This window comes from Xyrauchen texanus, chromosome 44 (genome assembly GCF_025860055.1).
Source record: "Xyrauchen texanus isolate HMW12.3.18 chromosome 44, RBS_HiC_50CHRs, whole genome shotgun sequence".
In the NCBI taxonomy this organism is placed as follows: Eukaryota; Metazoa; Chordata; class Actinopteri; order Cypriniformes; family Catostomidae; genus Xyrauchen; species Xyrauchen texanus.
In genome coordinates this window covers 7631495-7658724 of record NC_068319.1, presented here as the reverse complement: position 1 = coordinate 7658724, position 27230 = coordinate 7631495, and the positions used below count along the sequence as shown (strand labels likewise).

Below are 27230 nucleotides of genomic sequence, written 5' to 3'. Positions count from 1 at the left end.
AGATGATGAACAAAAGATGGCAAATTGCTTTATCTAGCCATAGTTTACTATGTAAGTTTATTTTTAGCCTAACTAGTAATGCTTTTTTTTTTTCTTATTTTGAACAGGTAGTGGCTAAGCCTACAAGTCTCAAGGGAACAAAATTTACATTTTAACGGTTGTAATTGACAGAGGCTGCCTAATGTGACCCAAAGATAGCAAGCTTCTTTATCTATCCATAGGTAGATTACTACGTTAGATAATCTTTTAACCCATGCAGCTAGCTAAGTTTTTCTTATTCTGAACAGCCAGTAAGTCTATTACAAGTCTCAAGATAACACTTTATATTTTAACTGTCGTAACTGACAGAAGCTTCCTAATATGGTCGAAAAATGGCAAACCTCTTTATCTATCCATAGTTGGATTACTATATTAGGTTATTTTTAACCCAACTTGTTAGGGTTTACCTTATTTTTTAAACCACAGCATGTCTAAAAAAAGTCTTCTTTTTAGACTGTAAAGCAACTGAAAGAAAATCCTTACATGAGCCAAAGTTGGCACGCTTATATCTAGTAATAGTTGGCTACATTAGGTTATTTTTAACCCAACTAATTAGTTTTCTTTTTTATCTCTTTTTTTGAAAAACCATTAAGTCTAATACAAGCCTCACGAGGACCATTTAAATTGTAACGGTCGTTAACAGATTAAGCGGCAAACACAACCAGAAGTTGCGATGGTACGTCATCTATTCATGTTTGGATATCTAGTTAGATTATATTTTAACGGAACTAGTTTTATTTTAAATTAGCTTTTTGTTTTCCTGTGAGTGAGATCTGCAAACTAGTCCGCTAATGATTCTGTGGTAGACATTGAAACCACAAACACGAACCCCAGAGGACGCTTTAATTTCCTTCAGCGTGTTGACGACTTCAGTTTCATTTCTGTCCACAAACCATTCGTGATCCTTTCTTAAACTGAGAATTGTGATATAAATGAATTCGTTCATTCAGACTATGCACGTATAGTTGTGTCAGACTGTCCGAGAACAGTGCCACAGCGGGGGGAGGGAGAAGGAGGAGCAAAGCCTTTCAGCGCTCTCCTCTCCTCGGCTGCCTCATCCGCCAGTTAGCGAAGGAGAGAGTGAGAGAGTATGGAGCTCGCAGTGGGTGAGCCTGACACTGATGCGCTCTGAGTGAAAGAACGCAGACTGGGGGCGAGACACTGTAGACGAGAAGCTCTGCGCAGAGCTGCATACAAGACTGATATATATTAAAGCAAGACGAAAGGCTGTAAGAAAAGGAACGCGAAACATTGCCTAGAAAGAGACTATAGAAGAAATCAGCGCTCCTAACTTTAAAAGGACCGCAGTGAGTGCGCATCATTGCCTGCACATCTATGAGGGTATTCCCACCGACTCCAACGATGCCACCCGGACTGCTGCTGCTGATCTGTGGGCTGCTCGGGTTCGGTAAGAGAGTTTGTCCACTGACACTATGCATGCAAATTCACCTGTCAGCCACTTTAGACGGAGGGAAAAGTGCGCAGATTGCCTGCACACATAACTTGTCCGGGTTGATTTTATTATAACGTGTTTATTTATGAATGATAATGCTTTCTATCCTATGGATTAGGAAAATACGCTATTTCTGTGTGGATGTGGAGGGTCGTCGTTCCCATCGCTTGTGCCAGATTTGTACTGTACTGTGCTACTAATATGAACATGACATGGATGTCAATACTTCTAAACGACACTCAAACACACACTGGTGCATCTTACAAGAGTAAACTGTTGTTTTATAGCACCTTTGTGTGCACACACAGAACTGTATGATAATTGCTCTTTTTAGTGCAGTCTTCACTTTGCATTGGCAACTTCTATTTATAGCCTACTTAAATTATAGTAGCATAACTTTCTATTTTAATCCCCAATTTTGGGGAGATGCCTTTGGTATACCTCCATTTTTCCAATCACTCATTCACCCCATCCCTTTATCCTTCTACACCTGTTATCTGCCAGAAAATCAAAGGAAAGGTGATGCTATATGTGTGTCTTTGTGGCTGTTTTAGGAGTTTCAATGAGGTAAGGACCCATTGTTCAATCTTCTTTGGTGACCTAAGCTTTTCAGGTGTATAGAAATATCTCTTGTATAGCCTAGAGATTTCTTTTAAAGCACTGCCACTTCTGAACCTTCCCAGAACCCATCATTTGAGATTCTGTGTTATTTGATTGTGTGAGCCTGAAATAACCTGAAGACGAAGCCCTAAACGCTATCATTTAAGGTCCAGCATAGGCCAAACTCCTCATTTGAATCGGAATCTTGCAATAAAGCCTCTGGTATTACTCCCGCATGCACACTTGAGTGAATGAACATCAAATCTCAAGAGGCTTTCTGCTTTATTACTGCTTTTTATGAGTCTGTGTGCCGAGATGTTAAGCCTTGCGGGGCTCTGTTCTTTTTTCTTTACCTACTTCGCATGAGTCTTGAGAGGAAGTGCTTTGCCATCACTCTGAAAATCATTTTTTATGACCCGAGAGGAAACACTGACAGGATTTTTGCTGCAGAGTTGTGTTTACGCCATATGCACACATTGTTGCACTTCAGTGGCTCCGAACTTCCGAGTTTACACACTGATGATATACTGCAGCCCCCCTCCTGTTCTCATCCATGCTTAAAGTTTGTTGCTTTGCAGCCTCTCACCTCAGCTGTAAACCGAGAAATATTTAATAGACAGTTTACAAAACTATACGTTAAATTGATAATCAACTCCTCTCAGTCAGCAACATGAGAGATTGATCCGAGTATATACTCGTTTCTCTGACAGGCGTGTTCTGGTGAGATGAGATGCTGTCAGGTGAGCACAACGGAACTGTCTATGTTTGTTTCACTTTGTTAACCAGTGCCAACTCTTGTGTTCCAAATGAACGCTGGGTTTATTTAGCATCTCCTGACAGTTAAATCAGAGTGCTGTGTCCAGGGAAACAGAAGGAGAGGAAAAGTCGATGCGATCTGACACCCTTAATTTTATCCCTTTATCTGCGTTGCAGCCCTGCTGCCTCCCCAGCAGTGAGGGTGAGCGGAAGATCTTTCCCCTGCAGCGACGGGGACAATCTCATTTGCGCTTGGCCCTGACTCCACTTATAGCTCTCACCGAACAAGGAGCAGCCAAGGACCCCGTAAAAGGGACCCTCTGGCAGACTGGCTCAAAGACTGGTCATCGTAGCAAGTTCAGAAACAAGCACTTCTTTTAAAATGTCACTTTGAATGAATCACCGAGATTTAATATCAGCAATGCCTCCTGTGGACTCTCGCTTTGTTCTTCACACATCACACATTTCAATAATCTCAGAGCCGCTGTGTTGAACTGAACTAATATTGAATTTATTAGACTCCCCCCGCCCCTCTCCTCACTCCACAACATCCTGATTGCTGCAGAGGCATCATGTTTCCTCTTTAAGTGTCATAAACACCATTAGCATTGTCAGCTGTGGTTTGCAGCCATGGGGGCATTGTAGCCCTGCATGGTTTTGTGCAGCCCACTCTCTGCCATACAAGATGCTGTCAACGCTTGCTAACAATTATATTGCAATCAGAGCTTGTCTTTCATAAAACGTGTACTGTGGACGCATCTCAGATGTTGTTTTACAAGCAAGCTTTGCCTTTGTGCAGATGTCTTTTAGCGACTTGGATTGTATTATGTACATTTATGTTGGCAAAACAGTTTCGAGAAAAGCTGTAGCGTTATGATAATGCTGGAAACCAGTGTTTTTCTTTGTGTTAATTAAAGACGTTATGCTTTTTTCACACATATGTAAGTAAGGGATGCTCTGATTAGGATTTTATAGTTGATAAATCATATACCGATTATATTGTCATATGATTGGCTGATACCAATCCTGATACTGGTCATTTAACCATTTATCAGGAGCTCTGTTAAAACTGGCGATGTGTAAGCTTGCTGCTCACTGTCACTGTTAAATAAAATATCCTGTTAAAGTACCATAGTGTAAAGTGATCGATTTAGAACCGGCTTGTCAATATAAATAATAGTTTAATATATATAAAGCATGCCCTCCCCCTTTCCCTGGGGGAGGGCGTGCTTTAAGCCTAGTCTGCCGGCAGGTCATCCCCATCTACCTGGATGAGGGAGGGGACAAGGGGAGGGAAACAGAAATAATTAAAATGGGGGGTACTTCCTGTAACAGTGTAGTACCCTCCAAAAAAACATTAAAATTTAAAAGAGAGGGAAAAGGCCAACGCAGAGCGACAGTGAGAGAGAGAGATGAAAAAAAAAAAACTCTTACTGGCCAGTTCTCCGATACGTTCCTCGGCCACTCCTCCACCCTCTATCGGACGACAGCGGGATGACCTACTTTTTTCAGTGATATTCTGAAGTGCAGATTGAGTGAACATTTTACGATCCCATAATACATTGGAAACTCAAAAATCGAGTTCAAAATGCCTGATTTAAAAGAATGGTGGGGAACTGCGAGTTGGACGGCTTTTCTCAACTGTAAATCACATCAGAGACTATTTAGCAGAGACTGGCCTCTTCTATTAAAATAAATTGGAGAAATTGCGGATGTAGAAAAGGAAGTCCAACATTACAGAGCTAATCGCCTTTTAGATACAAACATTACCTGCCAATCAACTGAATAATGTGCATGCACAGACAAGCCAGGAAAATTGTTTGTTTAGCGTAATCTGAGGTAAAGAAGCACAATTTATGATACCAATGTTGTCCGATTTTACTGATGATTTGAAAAATGTTCATTGATCATAATCTTGACCAACCATTTTGGAAATTTTGGTCTTTCCCCGTTCAAGTAGATAGGAGCTGCACTTGTATGCCACTTGATTACCAAAAAAATAGCTGCCTAGCCTGCCCGAGAGCATTCCAAAGATGGCATCTGATTGGATTGACTTGCTAAAAGACTTTGGTGATATATATTCAAAGAAAATTGTTCCTCGTGCTTAAATGGTGCTTGTTTAACAAAACCAGATTAGATTATTTTCATTGTTATATTCGGGAAGTGCGTCCTTCATCAAATACAGTACCCACTGACAGTATTAGATTTCAGATGCAGAGTTAGTGTCAAACTGAGGTGTCAAACTGATAATCCATATGTGTAAAATAAGTTAAAGTGACATTTTTGATTAGTTTCACATATATGTGTGTGTGTGTGTGTGTGTGTGGCTTCATCGCTAGACATGCTTTGAGTTTTCATCACATTGTACTCTGTGACTATACAGAAAATAAAGTGATTTCTGGATTCCTACATATATTGTTTTCCTGGGATAATGGATATAAATAATCAGATGTTTATCGAGAGTGGGTAATTGAATATACAAATTCTAGTTTAAATGAGGTATTTTTTTGCCTGTTACTCCGAGGTTAATTTGCATAAGATGTATTTTTTATGTAAGTGAGTGAGTATTTCAATACAATAATTTATGTTGAGATATAAAGTCCTTTATTGTAAATTGTTTTGTTGATAAATACTGTATTTTTATAGTGCATTTTTAACATTTAACCTTTGGAGGCTGTATTAGGAGGTAGTTTCCATAGGAGTTCCATTCATCCAGAAACTCTGTTGTTTAAACCATTAACTTATTAGGCAATAAGACTGCTGCCTATGTTTTTGGATACAGCCAAAATTTGGATAAAACAGCCCTAGCAAAAGTGTAGCTCTGAACCCTGGCGTCCTCTGTCTGTTAGGAATTCCTTGTCTTGTTTCACTGTTGCCCTCTGTCTGCCATTTTTGTCAACTTTGCATTCCATAGTTTTGTCCCTTGTTTAGCTCCACTGTCTCACTTGTCATTGTTTAGAACTACACTTCCCAGAATCCACCTGCCATCATCGCTGCCATTTTGTTCATTGTTTTCACCTGTGTCTCATTCTGTCATCACTCACTGTGTATTTAAGCCCTGCTTTTTGTTCACTCCTTGTCGTTCGTTGAATGTTGTTAGCCTGGTGTGTGTGTTCCCTGCCTGTGTTTTCTAGTTTTATGTTTATTTCCCCATTGAGGGTTTTCCTTTGTGTTTTTTCTTTCTTGCTTGTTTATTTAATAAAGTGTAACTGCGTTTAGATCCGCATCTCCTCATCTGCCTTGCTGCTCAAGCGTGACAGAACGAACGACCCAATATGGATCTAGCAGCTTACCTGATGGAACTGACCCAGGCGGAGTTGACCATCCGCGAGTACTCCCACTTCTTTTCCGCTGTTGCCATCCACACCGGCTTCGACGACACATCCCTGAAAACCATCTACCAGCTCGAGCTACCAACGTACCAGCTGAGGGGATTGCCGAACTCCGGAGACCTCACGTGGAGGGAATATGTGGATCTAGTCTTGGGAGTACTCACCACCTCTCTCGATCCCGGTTTCCGCCAGCGAGCCAGAGCCCACGCCTGCCACGGCCAGCGAGCCAGAGCCCGCGCCTGCCACGGCCAGCGAGCCAGAGCCCGCGCCTGCCTCGGCCAGCGAGCCAGAGCCCGCGCCTGCCACGGCCAGCGAGCCAGAGCCCGCGCCTGCCACGGCCAGCGAGCCAGAGCCCGCGCCTGCCACGGCCAGCGAGCCAGAGCCCGCGCCTGCCACGGCCAGCGAGCCAGAGCCCTCGCCTGCCCCGGTCAGCGAGCCAGAGCCCTCGTCAGCCACGGTCAGCGAACCCTAGCCAGCGCATACCACGGTCACCCAGCCAGTGCCTGTCGCCTCAGAGGTCAGTGAGCCAGTGCCTGTAGCCTCGACCGTCCCTGAGCCAGCGCCTGTAGCCTCAACCGTTCCCGGGCCAACGCCAATAGCCAGGACTGACCAAAAGCCAGCACCAATGGTCATGCCCGTCCTAGAGCCTGCGCCCCTCGAGCCTCCCAGGGCTCCGCCTCTCGAGCCTCCCAGGGCTCCGCCTCTCAAGCCTCCCAGGGCTCCGCCTCTCAAGCCTCCCAAGGCTCCGCCTCTCGAGTCTTCCAGGGCTCCTCTTGAGCCTTCCAGGGCTCCGCCTCTCAAGTCTCCCGAGCCACCCAGGGATCCTCCTCCCAAGCCTCCTAGGGCTCCGCCTCCCAGGGCTCCATCTCTCAAGTCTCTCGAGTCTGCCAGGGCTCCTCCTCTCGAGCCTCCCAGGGCTCCGCCTCCTGAGCCTCCCTCTGCTCCGCCTCCTGAGCCTCCCTCTGCTCCGCCTCCTGAGCCTCCCACGGCTCTGTCCCCTGGGCCTCCCGAGCTTTCCATGGTTCCTCCTCCCTCGGCTCTGCCTCCTGAGCCTCCCACGGCTCCGCTCCCTGAGGCCTCTGAGCCTCCCGAGCCTCCCTCAGCTGAGCCTCCCGAGCCTCCCTCAGCTGAGCCTCCAGAGCCTCCTGCGGCTCCGCCTCCAGAGCCTCCCTCAGCTGAGCCTCCCAAGCCTTCCATGGTTCCTCCTCCCTCAGCTCCGCCCCCTGAGGCCTCTGAGCCTCCAGAGCCTCCCTCAGCTGAGCCTCCCTCGGCTCCGCCTCCAGAGCCTCCTACGGCTCCGCCTCCAGAGCTTCCTACGCCTCCTATGGCTCCGCCTCCCGAGCCTCCTATGGCTCCGCCTCCCGAGCCTCCTGTGGCTCCGCCGCCAGAGCCTTGCAGGTCACCGCCTTTAGGGCCTCCTTCCAGGGGTCCTGACCCTGTCCCTGACCTGTGGCCTCCTCCCAGACCTTCTGACCCTGTTCCCGTCCTGTGGCCTCCTCCCAGGCCTCCTGACCCTGTCCCTGTCCTGTGGCCTCCTCCCAGGCCTCCTGACCCTGTTCCCATCCTGTGGCCTTCCCCCAGGCCTCCTGACCCGGTCCCTGTCCTGTGGCCTCCTCCCAGGCCTCCTGACCCAGTCCCTGTCCTGTGGCCTCCTCCCAGGCCTCCTGTCCCTGTCCTGTGGCCTCCTCCCAGGCCTCCTGACCCGGTCCCTGTCCTGTGGCCTCCGCCCAGGCCCCCTGACCCAGTCCCTGTCCAGTGGCCTCCTCCCAGGCCTCCTGACCCAGTCCCTGTCCTGTGGCCTCCTCCCAGGCCTCCTGACCCGGTCCCTGTCCTGTGGCCTCTGCCCAGGCCCCCTGACCCAGTCCCTGTCCAGTGGCCTCCTCCCAGGTTCCCCAAACCTGTCCTTGCCCGGTGGCCAGCTCCCTGACCACCTGAACTTGTCCTTGCCCTTTGTGCCCCCTTGGACTTCCTGCCTGCCATCTGTGCCCCCTTGGACTTCCTGCCTGCTTTTTGTGCCCCCTGGACTGTCTGTCTGCCCCTCGTTGCCCCCTGGACTGTCTGTCTGCCCTTTGTGCCCCCTTGGACTTCCTGTCTACCCTTCGTTGCCCCCTGGACTGCCTGTCTGCCCGTCGTTGCCCCCTTGGTCTGTCTGCCCACCACAAGCTCCCCCCCCAGTCAATGGACATTTTTTTGTTTTGTTTTGTTGATCGTCTGGAATCCGATCCTTGAGGGGGGGCTATGTTAGGAATTCCTTGTCTTGTTTCACTGTTGCCCTCTGTCTGCCATTTTTGTCACCTTTGCATTCCATAGTTTTGTCCCTTGTTTAGCTCCACTGTCTCACTTGTCATTGTTTAGAACTACACTTCCCAGAATCCACCTGCCATCATCACTGCCATTTTGTTCATTGTTTTCACCTGTGTCTCATTCTGTCATCACTCACTGTGTATTTAAGCCCTGCTTTTTGTTCACTCCTTGTCGTTCGTTGAATGTTGTTAGCCTGGTGTGTGTGTTCCCTGCCTGTGTTTTCTAGTTTTATGTTTATTTCCCCATTGAGGGTTTTCCTTTGTGTTTTTTCTTGCTTGTTTATTTAATAAAGTGTAACTGCGTTTAGATCCGCATCTCCTCGTCTGCCTCGCTGCTCAAGCGTGACACTGTCAGTGTTATTGATGTTGTTGTTGCTATTGAATCACACGTGCCAACAACATCAGAAGAAAAATGGTCGATAATAGATGACGTCACTACGGGGGTACATTTGTACATATCGTCTCATCGGCTGTGCCACTCTTCATAAGAGTTCTTATCTAGATATTTACTATGGGAAAAGTACAGAGACTGTAGGTGGGAAAGGGCCTTTTATTCATTTAGTCCCTCTTTCATTTAAAGGAATTGTTCACCCAAAAAATTTTATTCTCTCTTCATTTACTCATCCTCATGCCATCCCAGATATGTATCACTTTCTTTCTTCTGCTGAACACAATTTAAGATTTTTAGAAGAATATCTCTGCTCTGTAGGTCTATTCAATGCAAGTGAATGGTGACCAAAGTTTCAAAAGGCATAAAGGCAGCATAAAAGTAATCCATATGACTCCAGTGGTTTAATTAATAAATTCTTCTAAAGTTAACTAATTGATTGTGGGTGAGAACAGACCAACATATAACTCCTTTTTCACTGTACATATTGCCATTGCAGTCTCTAGGCACAACAGAGTTAATCTCATCAATGAAGTCACTGACAAATATGTTCATTGAGGAAGAGATTTTTGATTTTGTCAATGATAACAAATATGAGACGAAAAAAATTAAAGCATAGTGTTGACGTATATATAACAAGAAAAAATGTATACTGCAAGATATTAACAGTACAAGATATAAACAGAAGAAGAACCATCTAGAGAAACATCTGTTTATAGAAAAAGATATTAGATATGGATTAATCTAATCTAATAATCCAGTATGTTGGGGATTTCCAAATTTAATCTGCATGAGTTGAATGCTAATCCCCAGCCAAATGAACTGCTTTAGAACAGGTTAATTACCTCACTCAAAAGCATCCTTTTTATACATGAGATTTATCACTATGTCAACAACATATATGTAATATTAAAACATACATCTACACAGACAATGAAGCGAATGAACCATTTAACTTGAATTAAGCTATGCGATACGCTAGTCATACTTGTGTTGCTTAACTTGTGTTGGGAATATGCTGTTTCTGTAAAAAACAATCTACATGCAATGCAGTATCCTAAACTGACAACAAACACAATTTAATACGTCTTTAAATCTTGACATTTAAAAAAAAAGAGTGTAAAAATTAACACTTTCATATGATCTAAAGCTCAATTACACTTCCTACTCCTTGATGCATGCGCAGACTGCTAGGTGGCACTAGAAAGTTGAAAGGAGAGGAGTCAAAATGTATTTTTGTGGAATATTTCTTTAACTGCCAAATCAAATTTGTTGTCTCACAACATTCGGCCAATATTTCCTAACACCCATGATGACACAATAAAGATGATGAAGGTTTAAAGGTGCACCGCTGCCTTTGCGACCAATGAGATTGGTTTATGTGATCGGCCAAATTATGAAACCACCGATCGAGTCACAGGAAGTAAATATCAGTTGATACCAGTGAATGATCAAGAGGTGCATCACTTACTTAAGTATTACTTTACAAAAGTAAAACCAGGAATGATAAGATTATCTCTAAAGTCCTTGTGGTTTTTCACCTCATGTTGAAGATTCAGAAAATACCGATGTTCATGAAGCAGACTTGTGGAGTTCAGTTGTTCTTTCAAGGATAGCTTGCCTAGGCATTTGAGATGCAGTGCTTTATATCTCTCTCTGTTCAGAGAAGCTTAAATTTCCCCCCACCTCGTTCTTTTATTTCACACATCTTTGAACTCTCCACTGCCTCAAAGCCTCATTTAAGCTCTTGGTCTTGAAGAGAGCTGGTTTTTGCTTGGCCTAAAATGTGATATTTAAGTGTAATCTACTCTGTGAAGCAGCCAGGTAAACACCAATTTTCTCCCAGCTGGTCTCATCCTTCTTGCTGTCCGGCTGAGAGGATTGTCTCGACTCGCGCCGGGTCAGATCGGGAATGAGGTTGAGTGCGTTCCTGACTTCGTCTCGGACCGTTGCGGATGGGGTCAGCCTCCATATGCTCTCTCCTCTATTTGTTTTTATGTAATTTGATTGGAGGCAGACAGAGACAGATTAGTCTATAAATAAGTGATGAGAAAATCACAGTTTAGAAAGACAGCAGAGATAGATAGAGCTAGCTACGACCAGGATACATGGGCAACCATTATAAAACAAAAGAAAAAAACAGTAAATGCTATTTCTCACTGGCCATAGAAAATACATTTTTCAGTTTCATTTGTGATTCTACCTTGCGTACATCCCGTAGCCTCATAACAAGACTAAAGGTATGGATTATAAAGGAAGTACTGCTCTACTACTTCTGTATCCGGGTTAATTAGATCACATCAAAGCTTGAAGGCCATCAGGTTCTTAAATGTCACTTAACACCTTCCACCAAAGTTTCCTTCTGTCACCCACACTGAATCATTGACAGGCCTAATATAATCTAAGCAGGTAATAACAAAGTTATTTCTTGACATGTTTGTATATGAGCAATCCTGTGTGTGTGTGTGTGTGTGTGTGAGAGAAGGTCCCTGTTGTGTGTGTGGGTGGCAGTTCATCTGTGTATATATGAGCTTATTTTTTCTCTTATCTGTGCAATCAATCATTTGATCATTTATTTCGTGCTCTCATTTGCTGAAGGGGGTAGTTTGAAAAAACATCAGCATCATTTTATTCTTTCACTATATTGCAGCTATGAATCAATGTGACGCCGCCACATATTTGCTCTGCATTTCAAACAGTTGTTAGGTTGTACTTCCTGACAGACTCTGAGAGATAGACATATGCGGGCCTGGTAAATTTCACATGGGATGGAGTGCAGAAGATGGATTTTTATGTTGTCGGACGTGAAACACTTTGAAGAATTGAACGACTGATCTGATAAGGGCTTCGGTGTCTGCGGGAACTTTTTGGCCGTGGACAATCGCACACATAGATTGGCAGATCTGTCTCCCCCGAAGCCCTGTGTCTGGTGGCATTATAAAAAGAGCCTGTTTACTGCAGCGCAGATGAGTGCTGCAATACGAGCATAAGCCTGGCTTATTTAAATGCAAATCAATCTTCTGACTGAAAAACAGCAGTTGAGGGCGGGGTTATTGTCCTCTTCCCTTCAGATAATTCTGTGTATGTTTTTCATTCGTAAAAATGCGTCCTTCACAGGCTGGCATGTCTTTACCTTCTAAACCCTCGTATTGCTATGTGGTCACTTTTCTGATAAAAGGCTGACACTGCACTTCAGAGTGACCAATTTCAGAACACAAGATGCTTTGCTACAGAGGAAGGTATCTATCAAGAGTGTTGTGTGATCTGAACCCCGTGAGACACGGTTAATACTTCTTCATTATTTTGTGCTAGTAAACCAAATGCTTTGATGGCATCTTTTGATGGGAACTGCAAGCAGTCACCACGGGAGCTTATAATAATTGTTCTCAGCATGTTTTTCTATGTTGCCTCTTCGTTCTAGGCAGATCTAAAAGAACATATTGCTTTAAGCCTTTCAAAAAAAAATAAAAAAGAATTCCAATAATGTTCTTTTTGAAAGACACCAAACAACACCAAAGTTTACTCTCCATAGAGCTGGATAGAGCTTCGTTCTCTTGTGTTTGGTGATGTTTGCAAAAATTTTACACTAACAAGAAATTAATTCCCACCAGTCTGAAACGATGCGAATTAACGAGGGTTTATGGGCTTACATAAGCCTTCGAATGCCTTTTGGCAGTTCTTGAAAGTCAGGTCTTATGGATATAAATGTAGTTGTTAATTGACTTGTGCTCCAGCCTTGTATGAACCTCATTCAAGTTTTAGCAAATTGGTTCCCTACTAAGTTCTTCGGACTTGAATCAAAATTGTGCAGTACAAAGATCTTTTCATGAGATTTTGCTATATTTAATTATTTAATTCAACCTGATCTCATTCAATTACGCTACTATACCTTAATTTTTTTTTTTCAAAATGATTTTTATGTGACTCATTGTACCTACCTTGGCAGTTTCCTGGTGAAATGAAACCCTAGATAGTCTACAACAACTTCTTGTTTGGCTGCTCCTGTTATGGGTCGTCACAACAGACCGTGTGTGATCTGTATATTTGACTTGCCCTTCATGAACCCCCAGTGGCTGGGGAACTCTAACTCACACCTACGGGGAAATTTTAGAGTCTCCAATTCACTTAACCTGCATGTTTTTAGACTTTGTGGGGGAAACCAGAGCATCTGGAAAAAAAACACACTAACTTGGGGAGAACATGCAAACTCTACAAAGAAAGGCCCAGTGTAGCCAGGACTCAACCCCGGGACCTTCTTGCTGTGAGGCGACAGTGCTAACCACTGAGCAGATTATCTATTCATAAACACTTACTTTTCAGCCTGTTCCTCACACAATGCTATCTTATGACATCAAAACATTCTACACTATTGCGCATGACTTGTAAGGCAATACATTTTATCATCTGCATTATACAACCAACTACATTTAGAAGCTTGTTCATGTGCAATCAAATTGTGCAGTACAGCTAAACTAATAGAGTGTACTCAAAGAACCGTAGCAAGAGTTCCAAAGAGCATGCGATTTACATGAGTCAAATTGTCATAGATATTCCATAAAATTAATTGATTGCTTCCACAATTACTTTTTTCATGTCACATTTGCTATCTATGAGACTATAATTTAGGTTTAGCCTTAAAGTTTAGGGTAGGGATGTAGGTTTTGTTGCAAACATTTTACCACCGCAATAGCGTCCACAGCATAAACAGTGCAGGAAACATTTAATTAGACTATTTTAAGGAAATTCTGTCATTCGAATGTGTCCACAAAAAACATCCATGTATTTTAATACTGCTTGCTCTGTCTGTAATGGTAGTATGTCCCACTGTTGACTGTTAGCCTGATAGAGACACAAGTATGGCTGAAGGAAGGAAAATATCCTCATTTATGTTCAGTACGTAAGTCCCTCTTCTTCTAAGCTGTGAAGGTGCAGACTACTTACGGCCAACACCCAAGGTGAAAATAACACATTTGATTGGTCAGATTTTCTGTCACTCTGTTAATACAAATTAACATTCTGTGAAGGGGTACACAGTAACATGGAGCTACAGCGCGACAATAAGCAGTTTTGATTGGGTGTCATGCACATGACAAACAATGTGAAGATATTTGAGGTAGTCTACAGTTTTTTACATTGTTTTTGTAGATGTATACTATTGCATATTAATGCATTCATTTCTTAAATGCATATACATTTTAAATAAATGGGGTAAAGAATATTTCATAATTTATATACATACATTTTCCAGCTCCATTTATTTCACTCAAAGGGTTTGAAGGGGCTGACTGCATGCCACTGCACCACATTCACAGAATTTTCTTGACATTGTTGTGGAATAATTTAAACATCTTTAAAAAGATAAGATCAGTTTGCACTTGTCAAAGTCACTTGTCTAAGTGTTTGCCTTTGATTAATCTCTAAACCTTGAATCTAAACAGAACTATTTAGCAACTTTTGTTCAGAGTAGTTCAGCCATGCTTTTTTCAGAACAGTATTCGAGGCCATCTGTGCATTAAGAAGAGCTCGTTTTCAATAGCTGCATCAATTGCTGTGGTGCCGTGATTTAATAGGAAAATGCTAATTCAATCAGCAGCATCCACAGCTCTGAAACATCCGCAGAAAATCACACATGAAGCGCGGACACATCCGTCCGGCAGGCACGCCCGCTTGGCTGCAGACCAGAGTTAAATGGTGCAGCTTGAGTGAATTGACTCTCCTGCATTGAGTGAGCCAAAAAAAAGAAAAAAAGAATCCAGCTTCTTTTAATATCAGATATGTCCCGCAAGTGAATTGAGCAACACAGGACACAGGAGCAAAAACAAGATTCTGTTAAGATCCTGTCAGTGCTCTGTGGTTTGAGCAGAGAATGGGCTGATAAACAGAAAATCTTTGTGCTAAGTGCAGTTTATTTTCTCCTTATCAATACTGATAATGGCACCACAGAGGGGTGTGTAATGAATAATGACTGGGCTGTAATCATATAAAAGCCATAAAGTCATCATGCACACTGATCTGGAGAGCAGTGTTTAAGAGTAGCCAGTAGGCATATCCCCATGTTCTTAAGTGCGCTTTGAAAATGATGCGTCTGACGAATGGTATCTCTTTAAGATCAGCAGAGCAAGTGAGACTAAACATAAGGCACAAGTAAGTCTGACAGCTTCTCAGGACTGAAAGCACCATTTCACCATTTTCTGTTTGAAAACCTGTTTTAAATTGCTAGAGAAAGATGAAATGAGGTTGAAAGGGAGACAATGACAGGCACAGCTCAACTTTGACATACAGAGTTTGATTCTTTGTGAGACAAAAGGCTCCTACATCATTTAGATAACTAATATTTTTCCTGCAAGATCATTAACAATAACTCAAGTTTATGTGTACAGATAGTTATATAGCAGAAACAACGAAGAGAACCGAAGAGTGTTGCTGTAATCCTGAAACGTCAATATTTATTGACAATCTCAGAGTCCAGCTGACCTCTGCTAAATGAAAAGAAAATTCTTTCTTCAAAGCTTCATATACAGCAGAATGCTGCTGAAATGTTTCCCTGTGGGCTCCTAAAAACTCCTTTAACTGCTCTTCTGAAGAGATTTCTCCAAAGAACTGGGAGAGGAAAATGTTGATATGACAAAAAAATGAATAATATGCACCTTGCCATAAATTATTGTGCATCTCAGAGGGTCTTGGCTGAAAATCTGCATGAAATGATGCATTAATGTGAATTCACTATCAAGCCTTGACTATATGTGGTTATTTGTCTTCCACTTAAAGTATGAATTTATTATACCAGAAAACAAAAGAAGGCCATTTTCAGGCACTTTAAGTGGTTTTACACAAAGAAACACTTTAGACAACCAAACTAGGCAGCCAGGTTCATCCCATAGGCACTGATAAGGAATAAATACATAATTAACAGGCTCTCAGTCAGAGGTCCTCGTATGAATCGCATTTAATGCTCTAAACGTACGGAATAGTATGACTCCATCTACACTTATTAAATATAAAGGTCCCAGAGGATACAACTAATGTAGGTGGCCTCATAGCACTTACCACTTTCTAAATCAGAGGGAATGGTCTATATATCCTTTTTATTTATTTATTTTCATTTCTACAGCATCAGCAATTTTTGGAACATCTCAGGGACATGCATCAGTGTTAAGGTTGCTCAGAGTCTGGCTAAATCATCCTTAGCTCGGAAGCACAATCTCCTAGCAAAGTAAATTTTTCAGGTGGAGGAGTATGTCGGTTACTCTCTTTTCTGCTCTGACTAATCCAGAGCTTTTTCTGGTCAGGAAACTTTGGGGTGGGTGATTTAACCTGCTGCTGCATTCTGTGCACTAGAGGCAGTGCTGAACCCCTGCAGCTCCTAATTGCTTGCAGCCCATAAATGTGTTCTTTCTGAATTCATTTGTTGGTCAGCTGAATGGAGCGTATTGCTGAGCTGTGTGGTTGTACCAGGCATGTGGTCCTGTTTCTGGCCCTTGGGGTTCCACGTCCTGGTCCTAATGGTCCAACTTCAGCCTCTGCTGTGCTTTAGATGACGGGAGCAAGTTTGGTAAATAACAACGACGGACTGCTGTGTTCAAACATCCCTAATGGGATTCTGGTGTAAATTATCATCTGGGAGGTAAAGATGGTTGCAGAAAAGAAAGTAGAGAGACAAGACTGATGGCTTCAGTTTTCTACACTCAAATGTTTCCTATAAATGGGACTAAAGGTGTGAAAACATACTGAACAACAAATAAAACCCTGAGAGTCCATTAGATTGTTGTTCACAGTTTTGGACTTTCATTTCATGCATCTTCTCTCAGGGAAAATATTATCATATATCTGTCATCACTCCCGATGTCATATTGAGCTGAAAAATACAGAAACACATTCCTTACTGAGTACATGAAGACTTACACCTTCTGTTTTTCAAGCTCATTATTTTACTCTCATTTGCACAAAAATGCATAAAAAAAGTTTTAAGATACAAACATTATTTCAGGAGTGTGAGCACACTGCTCAGAGGTTGCACTTTTGTACAATGTATGCAATATAGTTTTATACAAACTGGTAGTGTGCTGGTCCAGACCAATGAGGTGCACAGAATGGGGGCTACATGGGAGAAAGCCCCTGCCCCTTTAGTTCACAAATCTAAAGGTGCCCTTGACGGCAGATTTCTCTTCACACACTGTCCATATCCTTTCGCCCCTGCCCCTGCTGAGGTCTGTGCACGTCACTGGACCTGACTGAACTTTAAAGGGGTCATGACATGGGTTTTTTTATTGTATTATTATGTTCCCTTAGGTGCAATTATAGTATTAATATATTTTTTTTTAAGAAAAACTTTTAAAATCTAGTGATTTATGACCTTTTCCCACCCTGTTTCTCATCCTCTGATTCAAACAGTCTGTTTTGGGGGCGTTTTCCATTTAAGACTTCAGTGTTAACGCCCACTGTTATGATTGGCTAACGTCAGTGCCTATGTATCAATTATTGACGCTCCCAGCCAGAACAATATGCAAGTAAACTAAGTAAAAACACTGTGATTATTCATAATGAATGAAATTGCGCTTTAAAAAGTAGTTTAAAGTTTAAAATAGATTACTTACAGTTTGCGTCGTCGTTGTTCCCAGAATAGTCGGCACGGACTTATCTTTGAGCAACAGTTTTCTGGCAAAGCCAGCATCATATTGAGATTTGTTCTCAAAACAGTCATCCTTAAAATGTACAGAACAAACGCTTAAGTTAACACTGCCGTGACTGGGACGTCCGCAAAAAATAAACTGCATCCATTTTTCCTTGACGTCTGGATCTTTCGGCAGCTTATTCAGAGGTTTTGTTTGACCACAGCCAGGAACAGCACATCTGTGTGGCATCGTAATTTTCCTGTGCACAAGTAGTCTCTGTCAAAGCTCGCTGTCCATCGACTGAACACTTGCGAGGCGCACGGCGATACGAAATGAGCGTAGCTGTCTTGCGCTTAAAGCATAGTTATCTTGTGCTGGAGGCGGTCATATGCAAACGCTGTTACGTCACTTCTAACCGACACGTCACTTCTAACCATGAATCCAGAACGAGCTGTATTTTGAGCTTGATTAAATAAATGATTCGTTTAGAATGGGGAGGACGTCTTAAAATATTAAACTTGCAGGACGTTTTAATGATACAAAGACCTCTTATATACCAAAAGATCAAGGCAAATTTGGTTTCTCATGTCATGACCCCTTTAAGTTTTCATTCAAAGATAATCTTGTAATGTTATTCAATGACAATAAAACAGGATTGACATCAATGACCCTGCATAACAGACCAAGTTTGAATATGTTCTTTTGTAAAACTCTAGACCAGGATTTTCAAACTGTGGTACAGAACGGAAGTGGAAAATATCAGTGGAAACGGGTGGACAAATGTAAAGTTTGGTTTAATCTAAAGATGTCACGATTATGAAATTTGGCTGTTGATTCTTTTTTATACAAATAATTGAGACTATGATGATTAATTGTCTGTTTTAGGGTCTGTATGCAATAGTAAATTATTCTATCCAAAATACTTCACTTTCACACCTTATTTTAAGGCTCTACAATTAAACCACTGAGCCCCTCATATGAAGAAAGACCTTTAAGATTCTGTGTTTCTTCTTTTATCATCTCAGGCGTGACACTGTGAATGAACCACAACGACAAATAAAAATTCCCATTACTCTTATGTTATTCGTTATTTAAGGACCCAATAACAGTCACGTCTTGCAGAACACAGATTATCACCTCGGAGCTTGCTCTCACGATGTCAGATTATCACGGAATTCTGCGTAGGGCATCAATTTGCCCAGCACCGGCCTTGGTTTTCAAGAAAAAAATTATTGGATTGCTTCAGAAGTGTTATAATTCACTGTTGTCTGCCCTGAGTTTTGCCTCTGTCATCACCCCCGGACTACACTTCCCATAATTCCCTGCTCTGATCACCCCCAGCTGTTCCCCATTGTTTCTCACCTGTTTTTCATTCACCTTGTTACCTGTGTATTTAATTCCCTGTTGTTTGCTTTGTCCTTGTCAGTTTGCTTTGACCACCTGTTCTTGACCCTTTCCCATCGTGCATGTTTTCTCTGTTCCTGTGTTTTTCTCATTTTGGATGTTTCTTTTGTTCCTGTGTTTACCCTGTAAATCTGTACTTTGTTTACTTTATTAAATACTTTAAGCTGCTTTTAGATCCTGCTCCTGTGACCTTCCTCTTTGTAACAGAACATCTGACCCACCAAAATGGATTTAGCAGGACCCTACATTCGGCTGACCAGAGTGAACTTACCCATCCCAGAATATTCCCTTCTGTTTTTTGTCCTTGCCAAGTGCACAGACTTTTCCGATTCTACCCTGAAGTCCAAGTACTCTATCGGTCTCATTGCACAGTAGTGGAGGGAGTTGCCGGCGACCGGAGACTACATGTGGGAAGAATATGTTGAGTTGATATTAGAGACATTTGCTTCAGCGAATCTGCTCCATGCCATGTCACAGCCAAGCCTCAGTATGCTCCATGCTATGTCACAGCCACGCCTCAGCCTGCTTCATGCCATGTCACAGCCACCCCTCAGCCTGCTCCATGCCATGTCACAGCCACGCCTCAGCCTGCTCCATGCCATGTCACAGCCACGCCTCAGCCTGCTCCATGCCATGTCACAGCCACGCCTCAGCCTGCTCCATGCCATGTCACAGCAACTCCTCAGCCTGCTCCATGCCATGTCACAGCAATGCCTCTGCCTGCTCCACTCCATGTTCCTGTCAAGTTTGAGTCTGCTCCATGCTATGTTCTAGTCAAGTCTGAGTCTGCTCCACAACATGTTCCAATTAAGTCTAAGTTGGTTCCACGCCATGTAATAACCTTACCTTTTGTGACTCCCTGCTTGAAACCCTTCTTGGCCATTGTCTCCAAGTTGAATTATCCACCACTGATGATGGTGTGTAGGGTCACGAAGACCCTTCCTCACAGCTTTTCAGTACTCCTGCTTGCCATGGCCGATGAGCCAACGGCCACGCCTGCCACGGCCAATGAGCCAACACCCATGCCTGGCACGGCCAACGAGCCAATGGCCACGCCTGCCACGGCCAATGAGCCAACGCCCACACCTGCCACGGCCAACGAGCCAACACCCATGCCTGCCACAGCCAATGAGCTTGAAGCTTCATCCATCCCAGAGCCTGCGTTGCCAGCCTCATCCGTCCCAGAGCCATTGTTGCCAGCCTCGGCCGTCCCAGAGCCTGCGTTGCCAGCCTCATCTGTTTCAGAGCCTGCGTTGCCAGCCTCATACACCCCAGAGCCTTCGACCACAGAGGTCGTTCCCGAGTCACAGACCATGCCCACGACCACAGAGGTTGCTCCCGAGACTCTACTCATGTTCACGACCATTTAGGTCATTTCCCAGTCATGGGCTCCGGACTCACGGCTCGCCTTCCATAGCTTCGCCCCTTGAGCCTTCTACGGCTCCGCCTTCCAAGGCTCCAACCCTCAAGCCTCCCACGCTCCGCCTTCCATGGCTTCACCCTTTGAGCCTCCCACGGCTCCACCTGCCACACTCCACCTACCGCGGCTTCACCCCTTGAGCTTCCAACGGCTCCGCCTTCCACGGCTCCGCCCCTCAGAGTCTTCCACGGCTCCAGTCTCTAGTCTGTGGTCACTACTCAGGCCTCCTGACCCTGTTTCAGCTCTGTGGATGTAAACCAGGCCTCCCGTTCCAGTCCCTAACCTGTGGTGGTCTCCTGGCCATCCTCCTGATCTGCTGTGATCTACCTGGTCTCCTGACCGTCTGCCTGATCAAGAAGACAGATTAAAACAATGGAGTCTTTTGAATTACCTTTATGCTTGAGATGACATAAGAGTGAGTAATTTTGGGTGAATTCTATTAATCAGCATGCAGTTCACGTTGTGATAAAATAATGTCAAATGAATAAAAAAAAAAACATGACAAAGAAATAATAATATAAACTAAATCCAATAAAATGTGAAAAGAAAGAAAATACAGAATTAGAGTTTTGAACAAGTTTTAAACAATGAAGTGTGTAACAAGTAAAGAGAGAATCAGTTATCTAAACGTGAGTTTATAAAGGCACAGATAACCGTTTAAGCATCTTTAATGTAGTGTAAAGTGTAGTCGGGAAATATTGTTACTTTTTACAAACTACTGTCCAGAACTGAAATGAGAAGGTCACAGCTCAGAGGCAGATGCGTGGGACTTGGGCCCATGGCATGGTTGTTTTGGACCCCAGAGAAGTTTCCTTCAGTTGCCTGTGATGTAAGTAGGACAAACTCAGGATCCTTTAGAAACTCTGTGTCATTTTAATACCGCTAGTGTCCAGAGGGTCTTTGAGACGGAGGCCAGTGATAGAACTACAGCACCTGCAGAGGGCAAACAAGAAGATATGGCTCTACTCAGTGATGGGTTTTTAATGCCAGATAGCAAGAGGACACCAGAGACCTGTTTGTGTGCTCACACACATACTCCCGGCTTTTAGGGGCGTGAAAGAGTAAGAATGTTGGCATAGGTGCGAAAAAAGAGTGGAGACAACATTTAATTTAGCTTGTCAGTTGTCACGGGTCAAGCTGAAGGGAAAAAAATCTCCTGTGGTTAAGGGAACTGATGTGAATCGAAGCTCTTAGAGAAAGAAAGACAGAGCGAGAGAGAGCGAGAGAGAGAGAGAGTGTCCATCCAAGTGTTGACTGGACTGTCTGAAAAATTGTGCATTTACGATGGAAGAAGATTCAAAAACATATAGTTAAAGCCCTGGATGTCAAACTCGCCCTCACCGTCTGGACAACACTGTGTGGCCTCAAGGCAGATAGCCTCGCTTCCCCCTCCTCTGGAAATACCAAGCCTGTCAAGACATTTAAATTTGAAGCAATTTGATGTGACAGAAAGGCTCAGACATATGCTTCCTTTGAAATCATTGACAGACAAATGTCTTTGGGAATCACATGTCATTCAGGGCTTCCAGTATAGCATTCCAGTTCACCTACTTAAACTAAATGTGTGATGGAAAAGTGAATACTTTTAGTTTGAAGGAAAAAAGTGTGCGAATATTGGGACATACTATCACCAAAGGCCCCCTTTGGACATTCAAATGCATCCAAATGCGGGAGACACAAGATCATACCTAGAAATGTTGTACTATGCTGCATACCAAAGTTCAAGCTTGGTGAATTCTGAACTGTGAATTTGTATGAAGAGAAGATGCTTGACCAAAAGAAGATCTAAATGTCAAACACTGACCTCTTGGATCAATACAAAGAATACATATTTCAATGCTGCGTGTTTAATTGTTGCAGGAAAATGAGTAGACAACACATTTTAACATTTAAAATGGAATATTGTTTGTTATTTGTGATGTATTATTTTCTTACACAGAACCCCTTCCGTGTGACATCATGTCCTGGTTCGTTCCGTTGTCTGAAATCTAATTTCATGTTCATAGCCTAGTGTGACTGCCCAAATACAGTTGATGGGAAGATGATAATGATGATTAATAACCATTTTCTATTCCCTGTGTAAATGGAGCAGCAGATAGTTCACAAATTATTGAGCCAATCCGCATCTTCATCCTACAACGAGAACAAAGTAGTTTCTTTTCACAGTGTTCAAAACATTTATAAATTGATGGAGCGCCATCTGCCTCAACGACACGTTTGTAGTTTTTCATATTTGACAGTTCTGGTTCTAAGGCGAATGGCCATATTCTCTTCTGTCGAGCAAGAGATTGTGGGCAATATTAGCCGAAAAAGAGTTCATGGATCCATACTTGAAAATCTACCAGAAATAAGAGACTATCCAGGCAACTTTAATACACATATTTCAACTTATTTACTCTTATTTGATTTGGGACACTTGGTTGGGGACACTAATCTTGGATACTATTTAAGGCAGAAAGGGTGCGAATTGGGATGCATGGTTGGCGATTTGAAAATCTCTCTCTCTCTGTAAAATGCAGGCAGTCTCACACTCATTCCGCATTACCTCCTTTTCCTGTCATAATTCATGCCCTTCTAATCTCTCTTTATGAGACTGTGCTGTATATTGACTTGCTGTTTGTTTGGCAGATTAAAGAGGAGCGCAGGGGTGAAGCATTGACTCCTTACTGACGGTGCTGCTGCTCTTTCTGTAACCCGCCTGCACTGAATGGCTTTCTCTTTCTTGCCTGAGATACTGCAAGAGAATGGCTTAATTGCTGAATTATAGGGCAGGATGGTCATTACCACACAATTTCTCTTTCTCTCACACACACGCTTAATCCTGGTTTGTGTTCAGAGATAGATTAGTGGGTTTTTTTTCCAACTGTGTTTTTTATCTTTTTGCCACTTTTATTGTTTTAGTTGGGGTAGTGGGGAAGGGACTGGATCAGATTCGATTCGAACTCTTGTAGCCCACATGAGTACCAATGTGAGAAGAGTAAGATAGTTTTAGTCAGCCGCATTAGTTTCACTCAAAAAGCAAATGTAAGCCAAAAACAACTAATTCAGTTTGCAGGAACACAAAATGAGTCATTGGGTAGAATGTAACCCTCAGTCACCATTCACTTTCATTGTACAGTATGGGAAGAAGATTCAATGAATCAAATGGTGACTGTAGCATTCTGTCTAACAATGTAGGAAGTCATATGAGTTTGGAAAAAAATACTGGTAAAGTGAATGATGACAGAATTTTCAGTTTTAGGTAAATTATCCCTTTTTTTTTTTTTTTCTCTATAGTCATGACAAAATTACTGCATCATTAATAAAGGAGTAGTGGGATTGTTGAGCTGCCACACTGCTCTGAGATTTCCCCAGAGCTCTTTAATACTATAGGGCAAACCCAGTGGTTGACTTCACTTCGGTGCTGCTTTTTGCATTAACAGATCTCTTCTTGTCCTGACACATCACCAGTATGCCTTACAAAAAAGTGCATATGTTGGATTTCTGACAATTATAATGAAAAAGGAGGAGACAAGTACGAAGAGTACCAAGAGCATTAATTGTTATGTCAAGTCTGTCATTACCACCAGGAGTGGTGGTGGCGTAGTGGACTAAAGCACTGAACTGGTAATCAGAAGGTTGTAGGTTCGATCCCCACAGCCATCACCATTGTGTCCTTGAGCAAGGCACTTAACTCCAGGTTGCTCCGGGGGGATTGTCCCTGTAATAAGTGCACTGTAAGTCACTTTGGATAGAAGTGTCTGCCAAATGCATAAATATAAATATAAAAATATAAATACTATCAAGCAAGATCATTAGCCTAACTGTAGGGTCTTTGCCATTTTAATGGTTTTTAGCAACTTGGCGACAGCCCATTTCCATGACGCATTGTGAATTATGTAATCAAGTCAGTCTCCAAACACTCTCAAATAACTGATATATTTGTATATATCTGAATATTTAGCAATATACTTTAATGTATTGATTATATACTTAATCAATATATAATCAATAACTATAATCAGCAACTTTAGATTTTTTCCATATTTTTAATAGAGGTGTAATGTAGGGTTGGGCGATATCCCCTAAATTGGCAGTTGACGATGTTGACAGTAAAACATTGCGATGGACGATGATATCGTCGGTGGGGCGGGGCGGATTATATAATTTCATATAATTTAAAAAAATTATATGAAAAATTATAATTTCGTTATTTTACTAACCCAACTAATGACTCGTCGGCGCTTTATCAGTAGGTTGCACGACACGTGAAGCATTTTTTTTTTTTAGCTTTCACTTAAGAAGAGTTGTGCACTTTTTATTTTAATATATCTCTTTACATAAATACTATTTTCCACTTAAAAACTATAATTTCGTTATTTTACTATCCCAACTGACTCATCCGCGCTTTCCAATAGGTTGCACGTAAGTGGGAAAAATATTTCTTCCACTTAAGAAGAGTTGTGCACTTTTAAGCACTTTTTATTTTAATATATCTTTGAGAGAGATTGCTCTGTCGCTTCCAAGTCCAACACCAGGTCCCTTACATGATGCTGGAGAAGAGGGAGATGCCGGCGCCGCCACCGCGCTTAAGAAAAAAAAGTCGTCTTTGGGCAGCCTTCTTGCGAAGAGAGTAGCCACAGCCACGCTCACTGATGAGCAAAAGGTCGAGGCAGAAATGACCATGTACCTGCAGGAAATGGCCATTGATGGGGAAGAGGACCCGCTGACTTGGTGGAAAACGAACGACAAAAGGTTTCCGTTCATGGCAAGATTAGCACGGAAATATCTGTGCATATGTGCTACCAGTACTCCATCAGAGCGGGTCTTCAGCACAGCGGGTAGTGTAGTTACTCCGATCCGCAGCTTATTAAAACCAGATAAAGTGAATATGTTGGTATTTCTGGCCAGAAACATCGAAATTTAAACATGGTCTGTGGTGAAAGATATTAGACTTCTTTACGCATTTTTCGCCATCCGTTGCGGAGCTATTCGATTTTGCATATTACTTTTTAAACGTTCATTTGTGTAGTTCATATGACCACTTTACAATATTTCAATAACACAATTTATTTTGTAGCCTGTGCTGAAGTTAATTGTGCTGCTAATTATAAGTGAAATGTTAATGCCGAGTTTCGGTCTGAGTGTTGTTCCCGTTTTATTTGTTGTTCTTCTATGTTTTAATAAATGTGTGTTATTCATATTCACCTTGTTTCTTTCATTTGATTTGACATTATGGATTTATGGCCAAGGAAATTTTTCTTTAAAAGTATTAACCAGACAAAAGTTATTTGACGTTCGCTGGTCTGGGTTTATCTTAAACTGACGCTTCAGTGTATACAAGAGCTATGTGACAATGAGCAAGATTTTCTGAGACACTACAACTACTAATAATTAATTAATAAAGGCTATTTTCTTGTAGCCTACAACATAAAATATTTTAATCTAAATGTACAGTGTAAGACATGTAAAAAAAAGACAAGAAGCTAACAATGTCAAGATCAATATTTGTGTAGACTGCCTGACACGGTATTTTCACACGTCACGTCTCTGGCATATACTACAGTATTTAAAATAGCATATGCATTAGTTATATTCTCAATTTAATTTACAGAGCAATCCTTGCAAAGTTTTTAGGTTAACTATAGAAGAGACTAGGATTAGTGAGTCACACTAGCAAGACTCGCAAAAGGGGGCGTGGCATCACGATGGTGGCTCTACATCGTGATGTTGTTCGTCCATCGGCACAATATTGTACATTGCGGTTCAGAAATGTGATGATGCGCATTGTGTAGATGGGAGCTCAGAAGGAGCTCTAAAATATGATTCATACTATCAGCCACAGGTGTTGTGCGATAAGTCCGGCTGAAACTGCGAAAACTAAAATGCGAGGGATCGAATGCCCGTTTGAAGCGCCAAAGTGACCTGCTCTAACTGCGTGAGAGAAAATGAATGTTTACTTAGGTTTAATGATAATGTGCCATATTAATCTACTATATATAATGCTCAATATTATAAATAATAATGCTATGGGGGAATATAATCCTAATTTTCATTAAGCAGAATTATTAGCTAATATTTTCATTTGGTGGAACCATTGCCCTGTTCTGGGCTGATATTTAGTCCCAGTACATCTCTGATGGATCTTTTAGCACTTTTAAGAAAAACACTTTTAACAAAATTTTTAATTAAAGGTGCTTAGAACTCTTTTATAAAGGATTTTATTAAATCCCTATGGAAAATGGAAAAATTATTTCTGAACCAAGATGGCTTGAAGATATTTTAAAACTTAGCTGTTTTAAAATATCTCTGAAAGCTGCTCATCCAATCAGATTTCTAAAGAAATCTGCCAGTCTCATTCTGAATAACCTGTGCCATTGATCCCTGCAGCTGTATGGCCATACGCACTGTGCACAACATGAGTGCACTGACCGACCTGAGAAACATTAAGGCAAAGTTCGGAATGGCATACTACCATACTACTCTTACTGTTTCATATATGGCAGCAGTAGTAAGAGTAGTATGGATAGTATGCCATTCCGAACTTAGTCTTATTCTCAGAATATTTAATCAATCATGAAATGTGTCCTGTATTTCTGTAGGCTTTTTGAAAGAACTAGTTGGTTCTTTTCAATTAATTGGTCAAAGAGGCTTGCAAAACGATCTGAATTGATTTGTTATTCAGTACAATTCCTTCAGAGCGAGTCATTTGGGGCGGTTTCTCACACAGTAAAACAGTATCGGGATTTTTATGAATACAGAGAACAAACAGCGCTGGATAATGTGGAAATTTACCTACAATCAACTGAAACAAAAGGCTGTCTTTTTGAGAGGTAACTTTGAGAAACTTTAGCTAGTGTTGTGTCATGTGAACAAAGGGCTGTTCAAACCGAACATGTCTGCGCTTGCACGTTCTGTTTTTCAATCGTTTTCCATGTAAACAT

At 42.2% G+C, this 27230-nt stretch overlaps 1 protein-coding gene across 1 annotated transcript in view; it reads left to right on the top strand.

Annotated features, from left to right (window-relative positions):
• The first annotated feature begins 1125 nt into the window (after positions 1-1125).
• kirrel3a (kirre like nephrin family adhesion molecule 3a) overlaps positions 1126-27230 on the top strand; it is a 197487-nt gene continuing 171382 nt past the window's right edge. Inside the window, exon 1 of the mRNA XM_052117515.1 lies at positions 1126-1447. Within this exon, the coding sequence (XP_051973475.1) occupies positions 1375-1447 (73 nt within the window). The 5' untranslated portion in view covers positions 1126-1374. The remainder of the gene's footprint in view (positions 1448-27230) is intronic.